Here is a 10544-nt window from a genome sequence, read left to right on the forward strand (position 1 = left end):
GTAAGCTATAATGTAAAAACTATAAATCACTGAAACAGCTTTTGTGGTGGTGCAGTACTGTGTAAAAGCCCTGTGCTACCCCTCATTTCTTTATATCTTGCTTCCAAAGAGCCAAACTTTAACAAATTGCAATGAAGTGCTCTTGAGCAAAAGTTCTCTTGGCTTTTTGGCTGCTTTTTCACTTTTTTTTTTTTTTTTTTTTTTTTATAAAGAGTCTTCAAACTGACCTATGAATCATTCAAGCATTAAAAAATGCACATAACTCGAGGGATGAACCTGTGTTGTGGCTACACAGACAGCTTAGCAAAGAACCATTTTTTTAAATTGTCTTTAGGCACTTTGTTACTAACAGCTTGTTGCAATATTGCAAAAGCATGTTTTTTTTTGTTACATTTATGAAAAATGCCAAAGATAACACAGTTTGAGCATAAGGTAGTATTTGTGCACCAAGAGGGTGATTCTTAAAGGGCAACTAGCTGAAAACTTGGCATATCTCAAAATTCTGAGCCGTGTGTCTTAAATTTGAGGCTAATAGAAGAAGTATCAGGCCTAAAAGACTATCTACAGCAGATGAACAATATCTGAAAAGTCATATCCTTAAGTAATAAGAAAAAAATCCATCAAAGACCTGACCTTAGAGACAGATCTGGCTCTTCAGTTGATCCATCTGCTGTTCACTGAAGCCTCAGGAGAAATGGTCTCAGTGGAAGGGTGGCTGTCAAGAAGCCATTCTTACGGAAGGGAAACGGGGAGAAAATCCTGAGGTATGCCAACTTACACAAAACTGGACTGAAAACCAGTGTCAAAAGCTCTTAAGGAGTGATGAATCCACTTAAGGTCAAGGGAGAAGTGCAACAGTGTGTGTCTGCAACCATCTGTAAAACGTGATGGAGGCTCTGCCACGGTATGAGACTGCATTTCAGCCAGAGGTGTTGGGGGGCTCTTATGAATGCAGAAAGTGCCATCAGACTTTAATCCACCATGCAATACCACCTGGTCAGCATAGTGGCTTTATATTTCAACATGACAATGACCCAAATGCACTTGCTAATACAGTAAAAGCATACCTGGACAGAAAAATACACAATGGGGCACTGTCAGTCCTGGGCTGGCCTTCTCAGAGCCAGCAACGTGGGATCATTTGCACAGAGAACAGAACAAGAAGGCAGCCATTATTCAAAGAAGAGCTCTGAATGTCCTTCAGGGAGCCTGGAGAACTATTCCTGACTTACAAGAGAGTTTGGGCTTTGTTGACAAATAAAGGTGGTCATACCAAATAGTATGGACATGTTTCAATAAGTTGCTTAATCTCTTTACCACTTTCCCAGCAAAATATTAGGTAAAACGTGAAGGGAAGCTCAAGACTCCTCCACTGTACTGTAAATCTAAAGGAGAATGTACCATTGACAATCATTTGTATATTCAGATCACTTGTGTAGTGTTTGATGGCTGCACGGCTTGTATGTAATTTGTGGGTTTTGTTGTTGTTGTTTTTGTTTTTGTTTTTTTTATAAAATATATGTATTGCCTGTTTGTGCAATGCTTATTTCTTACTTAAGATTTAGGCATCGAGGGGGCGTCTCAGTTTGGTCTGTGGCTTTGATTTGATTTTGCGAAGCTAGGCGAAGGACTGGATCACGTGTTAAGAATTATTTCCGTGACAGGATGTTTACTCTAATCAAGGGTTGAACGATAATACTAATAATAATAGTTGTTGCCAGTTTGTGTTAATCTTAAACAATAAACAAAAAGCTACCTTTCCGACCAACTGGACCACACTTAATACCGAGTGCGGGCGCTCGTTCCCGTTCAGGACTGCATATTCCACCTTAAAAACGCCTCTCGAGTAAAACTTTTCGCTCTAACTCCCTCGTTCCACCTTAAGCGCAAACGCAAACGCAGGAGGCGTACAGCGAGGTTTCCGCTTCTCAGTAGGGCTCGGACCGCGGCTCACGAAAATCACCGTGTGTAACGCACAAGGTTGACGCACTGAGGCACGAAAAAAAAAAACGGGGAAAAAAGAGAGCAAAGCAAGCGAGCAGAAAAGATGTCTGAATCCAAGTACCGCGAGTGGATTCTGGACACTATCGACTCGCTGCGGTCTCGAAAAGCCCGGCCGGACTTGGAGAGGATTTGCCGAATGGTCCGGAGACGACACGGGTCCGAGCCCGACCGAACCTGCGCAGAACTGGAAAAACTGATCCAAGAACAGACCGTGCTGAAAGTTAACTACAAGGGCTCCATTTCGTACCGAAACGCCGCCAAGGTTCAGCGGAGAAGCAGAAAAAAAGAAGATGTGTCGTTAACAGCGGCTGCGAGAAGGAGCGCCGTGGAAGAAGCTAGTCACTCCGACTTGAGCAACGGGGACAGCGCTTTCGGTCCCGCTGACCAGGACGAGGAGGATTTGGAGGTATGTGGAGGCTGATGCTAGGAGGCACGTTTTCATTGTCATGTCACCTCACAGAAAATTAACAGGTGGGGGGATTGAACGACCACTGTTTGGTGTGTAAAAATAAAACATGTTTTGCCGTGTGTGTGAGAGTGTGTAAGGGAGTGGAGGGGGACGGTGAAGGGGAGTGATTTGCAAGTGCACCCGAAACTGCCGCAGACGGGGAGCGGCGGTTGGACCTCGCTCGAGCGCTGCCGAGGTGGAGAAGGGGAGGGGGAAAGAGAAAAAAACTGAAGGTGCGCGTGAAGGGAGCGTGTGGCACAATTTTTCTTTCTTTTTTACACAGCGCGACAGTTTAAAAGCGCTTTAAATGGACGGCGTGAAAGCGCAAACACGGGACGGGGAAAAGTTGAACCGTCCTGTTCGTCCGCAACAACCCGAGCCTCCATTATCGGCAGCAGAAAGCGCTTTTCAAGCCCCAAACTCGGCGTTGAGGGAGGGGGAGGGGGGTGCTGTTAAGGTTCCGCAATGACAGTTGAGGTAGCCCGGAAGTTGAGAAAAGTTTACTTTCATAATAATGGCATGAAAACTGTGCCCCGCTGGTGGGAATTTTATTTCGAAACGTAAGTCTGGATGTGTGTCTCTTCATTCTCTGTCAACGTGGGAGTGGGTGAAGGAGGAGGAGGAGGAGGAGGAGGGGGGTGGAAAAAAAAGTCTCAAACACTGCGAATGTAGGAACCTGACGGGGGGACTGTGGGTCATTGTTGCATTTTTGGTTGTTTTATGCCAGGGAAACAAACGGGGCCCGCTGTTGTAAACAGTGTCGCTATAGCCGTGTCCTCAATCATATTTTTGACCGCCCATGGCTAGATTTCCACCGTTAGCCTCGGTCTATACTTCAAAATATGCCCATCGCAATGTGCAGTGTGCTAAAACAGACACAAAATCGACTGCAAGCGGTGACAAAGTAGTTACATTGTGGGTGCAATCACTTCATTTCACCAAACTGCGTTTCTTCTTCGAGCGATGGACGATTGCCGACGCAGTGCTTGAAGTCGAACCCCTAGATCCATTATCGGACGCACTGCCAAGCCCGGTCACGTCCAACGTCGTGGTGTTAGCTGTTTTTTTTGTTGTTGTTGTTGGTTTTTAATTTTATTGCTCATCACGTCCCGTACAGTGGCGACATCTCGTCTCTGTGTCTGCCAGCTGTGCGCCGACAGTATTTTAGGAGGAAAATCAGCACCACAAAGCTCTGAAATATCCAAGAGCCGGCAGAAAGCTGAAGTAACATAAAGCGACCGCAAACTGTTCGTCCGGCGCTAGATGGCGGATGCGCCCGTCCGATTTAGGTTAAGCCGAGATCAAATTGTTCTGTGAAAGGCGTGTGTGTTGCTACAAGACCGACTATGCGTGAATGCTTTGAACAGACCCCTCTGCGGGGTGTTAACCAGCTTTTGCCAGCATACGAGGGGGTCAAATGTAGACAGTGACGTGTCCGATAACGGACTCATTCGTGTGACTCTTTTCTGTCCAGTCGCTTTTGCTGTAAATCGTTGACCCGACGCAAAGTCAAAGTAGACTGGTAATCGCGTCGTCCGCTGCTCTTTCTGATCGGAGGGCTGTCCGTCGAGTTAAAGCTCGGCTTTTATCTCCGACTGGTCCGCCGTGCAGCGAGCGGCTCGGCCCTGGAAAGCTCTCTGTTTTTCTTTCATTTGACTATTTCCCTTATTTACAAAAAGAGCACAGACACAAAAACAAGGTCTATACCGCGTCTCCCAACTCCATGCGCACTTTGGAGGAAATTTGAGGAAAAACAACAAGAGCATGAACAAAAAACGCCTCCCATCGGCCCCTTTTGTGCTCTCGCGTGTTAAAATTATCAATCAAGTAGGCCTCTTAAAAAAAAAAAAAAACACGGGGACGCACAGAGTACGTCGGCGGCTCTGAGTGTTTGTGAGCCGAGATGTAAATCATGTTGGGCTGAGATCCCCAGGGGCGTTATGTTTTTGTGACCGTGCCTCGGTGAAAGTTGTGAGAAATGCAGTGCGACGGCTGAATGCCGTTCAAGCGGCTCTTTCCTCAGGAGCGGGGCGGGCTTTCGTGCGCTCATGTGCTCGACTGCTGGGTCTCGGACACGCAGTCGCACACGGCGTGATTTTTCACTCGGGGCGCCGTCGTCGAACCGCTCCAGCAAAAGGAATGTGTGCGTTCGTGAGAACTCTTAGGTGCCATGAAAAAAGAAAAGACAAGATTGTGTTTAAATGTTTTAATGCAGCGGGGTACATGTTTGTGACGGGAGGGCTCGCACTCTGCGGAGTGAACGCTGTACCGCGGAAAGGGACGGAGGCATTCAAAGGCAATAATTTACCACCACCGCGGTCAAATTGCGACATCAGTACGAGCTTGCCTTCATGTGATACCCTCAGCCTACAATCAGTGCCTCTCAGTGTTCCCAACAATACCTTACAACCTTGTCGGGCTCAGCAGCTTTTTTTTAAGTTGCTGCTAATAACAACTTGATGTCTCTTCCTGCTTTTTGTCCCCTCTCATCCAAATGAAGATTTAGAAACATCTAGAAAGCTTCTGTGCAAATGTGAAATCACGTTTCCCCCTCTGCTCCTGTGTTCCAGGCTGACACCTCTATAGCTATGGACACAGACAGTAATGCAGACGAGGAGGGGGGCGATGAGAGCCGGGATGGGCAGGAAAGACCCTCACCCAGCCACACACATGAAGATGCCACTGTGCACTGTGCCCCCGTGCGAGCTGTCTCTGCTCCCTGCTCTCCCTCTGGCGCTAGGCCCGGCCCCGGGTGCAGCCCTGGCTCCGCTCTGGACTGTGCCTCTTTCCAGAAGGCTGGTGAGAGGCCCAACTCCTTGCCCCCCTCCAGCCCCAGGGCCCTTGCACACAATGACTGGGCTTATGATTCTGCCGTCTGCCCAGCAGAGCGCCAGCACCCAGGAATGCAGAGAGACAAAGGTATTCACGGTGCTACACACAGAGCAACGTGCGCACAAAGCACTCTAATATCAGTTTATGTGCAAGCTTACGCTCAGCTTTGCGCTGGATATGAAAGAAGTCGATGGGAGCTTTTAAACACCTGTGTAATTATTTGTGGGATGTTGACAGTGACAACTGTAATGTAAGCCAGACACAGAGATGCAGGGGAAAATAATATATTCTCATAGCTTAGTGATGATCCAGTCTGAGGCGCATTCATCCATTTGGCTGTCATAAATTTCTCCTATTAGACTAAGTAGAATTTGGCAGGTCAGATGTGGACGATAATCAGCGTATAATTGGTGTTAATTGGCCCACTCTGTGTTAGCAGTGGCCATGAAGCCAGCGGCCCAGTCTGTAGCTCCTGCCCCCTGCGCTGTAAACAACGTAAAGAAAGATGATGGAAGCAAGGTGGAGGACAGAAGCGTCTCGTCTGACCAGTTGGTGCCAGACTCAGCAGCACGGCCGGTAAGGGCCTGTTTTTTCCTTTTGTGACTAACATCTGTATCTGTCCTCTGCTTCTTTGATCCCTCTGCTTCCTACCTGACATTGTCATGTTGAATTCATCTTTGTTCTCTCGTGTTTGACCAGCAGGATGAGACCAGGAATGCTTCTAATGGGAGATCACAAACACTGCCTTTGCTATCTGACAACTGTGAGTTACATAGTTTTCTCTTGTTTGTTTGTGTTTGTATAGCAGGCTTGCAGCTTCTATCTCTTTTGCAAAGCTTGACCACCGAATCGTTCTCTCACTTTGGAACATGGTTTCTAATAGAAAGGGAACTTAAGGAGGTTAACTAAATGTCAACATAATGGGCATAAAGGCTCCATTCTGGTTGTTATTTGGCTTTTTGTACCAGTACTTGCCTTCAGCATTGCTTACGATCTTTTGACTGCTTCACAAGCGTGTGCTGCTACCTGCTGTTCAGCTAGTACCCAATCTAGTTAGAGGTCATTGCAACACTTTGTCAGGACTGACTTGTAGAGATGGGATTTTTAGACTGTCCACAGATGCATGATATGAAGAAAAATGACTACATTACCACCACATAATCAATTAATGATTCAGGTATATCTTGTGGGCTCTTATTTTCATTCTTCCTTAAATTTGATTACATTTATTCCATCCTTTGTGGTGGGCAAAACACAGAAATCTCGTTTTAAAGTCTTTCAGCTTTTATCACTTTAACTTGAGACTTAGCCAGCAAAACAAAAGATGTTAAATGACAAATATATGTTCTTCACCACCACTGTTAAGTCATCTAGGCCCATGGCGATCATTAGGTGAACCTGATATGTTGGTACATTCCTAGTAAATCTGTGTTTGCGGGAAACAGTGAACTTTCAGATTTACTAAGGATCTGAGTCAGTTTTTAGGGTTAAAGTTTCTGTCCAGAAGAGACAGAGGCTTCCATTCTTGGTAGATGCTAGTGGAGGTCTTTAGTGTGTAAAAATGAATGTAGTTTGTTGTGTTTACAGGGAGAAACCTAAAGGTAAAACACCTCAAATTGACCATGGTAGTTCTTACTGCTAAATACCCAATAAGCTACATTGCAAGCCAGCTGTTAACCGATGCCTACAGTAATACAAAATCTGACACATAGATATAAACTGCATATGTGTGGGGTGTCATCTAAATCTGAATTTAACTAATCCTGAAATGGGCTTAGCCAGGATCTAATGTCTCCAATCTTTATCTAAAAGTGATCATTGCAGATCCCTACTTTATTTTGTTCTCTGTTTTATTACTTCAGGGATCTGTCAGTGACTTTACTCATGCCTGAATATCAAAGTGAAACCTGCATTTTTCTTTCCTAAGTGAGACATTGCACACTTACAATGCACAGTGGCAAAGCTGGCATGGAGTTTGCCTTGGAGGAGCGGTACCCATCTAAAACATGGCTGCGTCCTCGTCATGCATCATGTGTATGACAGCAGGCCTGCCAGCATCCTGTGAAAGTGGTCCGGTGTAATAAGGGGCTGTATCAACACTCATTCACCGAGCCCTCACCTTACTGAGGTGTGAAGCAGCTCTAATAGAAAAACATACCATAACTGCAGACAACCCAGTATGACTACAAGAAGCTGGTCCAACATCGCTCTGCTGGATATCAGCGGAATGAGTTTGCACATTTAAAACTGGAGCTGCTTTTTTTTTTTTTCCTTGAAGAAGATAAGTTAGAGCTCTGTTTTTCATTTTAAGACTTTTCTTTTTTTCTGTTTGTTACTCATAAGAGCTCAGGTTCAGTTCACTTTTTATGAATGAGCTGCCCTGCGGTCGATGCAGATATCATCTGCATTTGAGGAATTTTTACATTTATTATAATGTGATTTCTGTTTGTCAACAGGCACATTTAAGAAGGCAGACACATCATCCTTAACAGCAACTGATGACAATCTTCTGAATGGTGGTAAAGTGGATGACGTGTGAGTATCCTGTTAATAAAAAAATATATATATATATATATATATATATATATCGTTAGCTTCATAGCATAATTGCCTAAGTCATTTGACTAAGTCAATGACTTAGGCACTTATGCTATGAAGCTAACGATATATAAGTACAAAATACAGCAACTGGCAGGATCTGAGCATTTAGCCATAATTACCTGTCAGCCATTTAATCTGCCAGCCTCAGCTCAGCATGCAGATAGTCCTTGACGGTGTTTGGACCACACTTTTTGGCAAATTGTCCAGATTATCAGTTCACCTTTGCTGAGGGACAGCACTTAAAATAATTATAGTAAACTACCCTGTGGGTCATGTAAAAGCTTGAAAATGAAACAAAACAAGACATTACCTGCACACGGATGCCATATTGAGGTTTTGTGACTCTTCTTGATTTATTTTTAAATCCTGTAATCCACCAGGTCTGTGAAGAAGGAGAAGATGAGCCAGAACTTGTTGCAGTGGACTGTGGCAGATGTGGCCAGTTATTTCTCAGCTGCAGGATTTCCCGAGCAGGCTGTCGCTTTTCGAACACAGGTTAGTGCAGCGGTACAGAGCTGCTACAGAGAGCATTGCTCATACATCAGAGTCAAACCTAACATACTCCATCACTTCATGGATTTTGTTTTAATGTATTATTTTTTTCGAGGCTCTGTATATACACTATTCTTTCCCTCCACGTTCTTCAGTTTTGAACAGTGCAACAGGCACTGTTCAAAACTGAAGAATGGTGCCGTTGGGTTAAATACTCAAAGCATATCTTTAGAAACCCAAGCGTAATTCTAATTAAATTCTTTTCCCTCTTTTGCAGGAAATTGATGGGAAGTCTCTTCTTTTGATGCAGCGTAGTGACGTATTGACCGGGCTGTCCATCCGACTCGGCCCTGCCCTCAAAATCTACGAGCGCCATGTAAAAGTGCTGCAGAGGACCCATTTCCTGGAATGCGAAGACCTTTGAAGTGGCGATTGACATGGCAGACTGCTGCATTGACTCAAACTTCCATTTAGCGCCCCCTCTCACTACTGCCCACTTTCATATACAGTATGTGTAGAGGGTGTGTGGTGGAGGGTTTCGGTGGAATTGACTTTCACTGTGAGAATGACCAGAAACTGAAACACAGTCGTCCTACCTCTCATTACGGTCTTTAGTTTTCAGATGGTTTTCATTTCACTCATTGCAACCCCGTTATGGAGGGAAGAGACCGCTGCATTCCGAGTGTTTTAAAGCGGTGCAGCAGCAACCTTTCTGCAAGAGTAAAACACTGGGAAAGTGAAAAGTTTAAGCCTTCCAACCAAGTGGACCACCTACACAGACATGGCTGTGGACACAGTGCTGTCGCAGCTTTGGATGTCCCCTCTGTGTCTGTTACCACACATTCTGTTTACCCAGAAACTGTTAATCACAGAAAACAAAGCACAGCAATTGTGCAGTTTGCTTTTTTCCCCCCTTTAATTTCTTTTTATTTCATGTGATGAGTGCTGGAGAAGTCAGACTATCCAAGTACCTGCATTATTAGGGCTGCCCTTTATATCTTGTTTTTCTTTGAAGCCTTGATAATCAGCAGTGAATAGTTGACAATTTTATAACTAAAGCATCATCTGACAGGTGCTGTGCAGAGAGAATGAACAGCAGGACAACAATGGGAGCTAGAGCTCCATTGCAAACCAGTACTTTTCATAGTTTTTTTTTTAACTTGCTAAATAGGTATGAAAGTCACTAATTAGCAGCAGTGAGGTGAACTAAAGCATGACAATTACTGCTGAGAGTCAGATGCTGTGCACTCAAGCTCAGATCTTATGGGTTTGTGTTTTTTCCACATTGAGAAAGAAAAAAGTTCCACCTACACGATGAATAAATATCCGAGTATTTGGGTGCAGCCCTAATCAGCAGAGTCTGATTCCTAACCTATCATTGCCACCAGTAGCTGCTGTTTTGGATTATTTCTTCAGTACCTTTTATAACACTGAGGCCCTTTTCAGACATGGGATATGTGACATTGGTGTCTAAGCGACTGCACTGTCATTCAAACGTAAGCCACTTTCCTGTTAATATTCCTCTCGATTTCATTCAGACACACCCGCAACAGTGACGGAGGCCCGCGGCACACGTGCATCGCAGAGGAATGTTTTACTGCGAATCAGATCCGGAACAAAGTGTCAATGTCTATTTGTTATTGCTCTTTAGGGCATTCTCTAGTGCATGTCTGAAAGGGGCTGGAGATATAACCAACACTTGAGCTGATATGCTACAACCTGAGGGGTTTTTTTTGTTTTGTTTTGTTGGGTTTTTTTCTCCTTGTATTGTCTTAATTAAAAATGACTGTGGTCCAACAATACAGTTGCACTTTGGGGAACGATTGCAAATAGATGTGACCAGAATATGTGCAACCTAAAGGAACTTGCTTTTACACATACACAAAATAAACCTGCAAGAAATGTTGTTGTAATACTGAATATATTGTGAGACATTCAACGGAGCTGCTCAGAATCTGTTTACAAACAGATATCTCGATGAAATGCAATATTTTATCTTCTCTTATTCCTTTATAATTTTGTCTCGTCTCTCTTTGTGTTTTGATCTAAGCCAGCCACTTGAATTGTAACATTCCACATAATGTAGTCCGCATCTCCAGTGTATTTCCCTCCACGTTTTATCTGTAACACAACAGACACTTTTGCGGAGTTGCAAATAAAACTCGTG

At 44.4% G+C, this 10544-nt stretch overlaps 1 protein-coding gene across 4 annotated transcripts; it reads left to right on the top strand.

Moving 5' to 3' along the window:
• Positions 1-1916: 1916 nt before the first annotated feature.
• On the top strand, positions 1917-10539 carry samd1a (sterile alpha motif domain containing 1a). Of its 4 annotated transcripts, none has more exons than XM_085404159.1 (7): positions 1917-2410; positions 5023-5371; positions 5724-5860; positions 5984-6047; positions 7741-7819; positions 8266-8380; positions 8655-10539. In XM_085404159.1, the coding sequence occupies exons 1-7, from the start codon at positions 2048-2050 to the stop codon at positions 8799-8801; spliced, it is 1254 nt and encodes a 417-aa protein (XP_085260285.1). In that variant the 5' UTR covers positions 1917-2047; the 3' UTR covers positions 8802-10539. The 4 variants fall into 4 exon arrangements, with proteins under 4 accessions (XP_085260285.1, XP_085260282.1, XP_085260284.1 ...); XM_085404156.1 differs by having other exon boundaries at positions 1918-2410; positions 5721-5860; XM_085404158.1 differs by having other exon boundaries at positions 1918-2410; positions 5721-5860; positions 5987-6047.
• The last annotated feature ends 5 nt before the right edge of the window (positions 10540-10544 follow it).

This window comes from Rhamphochromis longiceps, linkage group LG4 (genome assembly GCF_057381845.1).
Source record: "Rhamphochromis longiceps isolate RC_006_pf linkage group LG4, R_longiceps_female_GT1.1, whole genome shotgun sequence".
Classification (NCBI taxonomy): Eukaryota; Metazoa; Chordata; class Actinopteri; order Cichliformes; family Cichlidae; genus Rhamphochromis; species Rhamphochromis longiceps.

What these genes read in the sequence shown, in the direction of transcription:
- samd1a (XM_085404156.1), top strand. Translation starts at nt 2,048, where the DNA reads ATGTCTGAATCCAAGTACCGCGAGTGGATTCTGGACACTATCGACTCG. An exon ending in AGGAATGCAGAGAGACAAAG is followed by an intron (nt 5,372 to 5,720) that starts GTATTCACGGTG and finishes ACTCTGTGTTAG; the next exon opens with CAGTGGCCATGAAGCCAGCG. An exon ending in GCCTTTGCTATCTGACAACT is followed by an intron (nt 6,048 to 7,740) that starts GTGAGTTACATA and finishes GTTTGTCAACAG; the next exon opens with GCACATTTAAGAAGGCAGAC.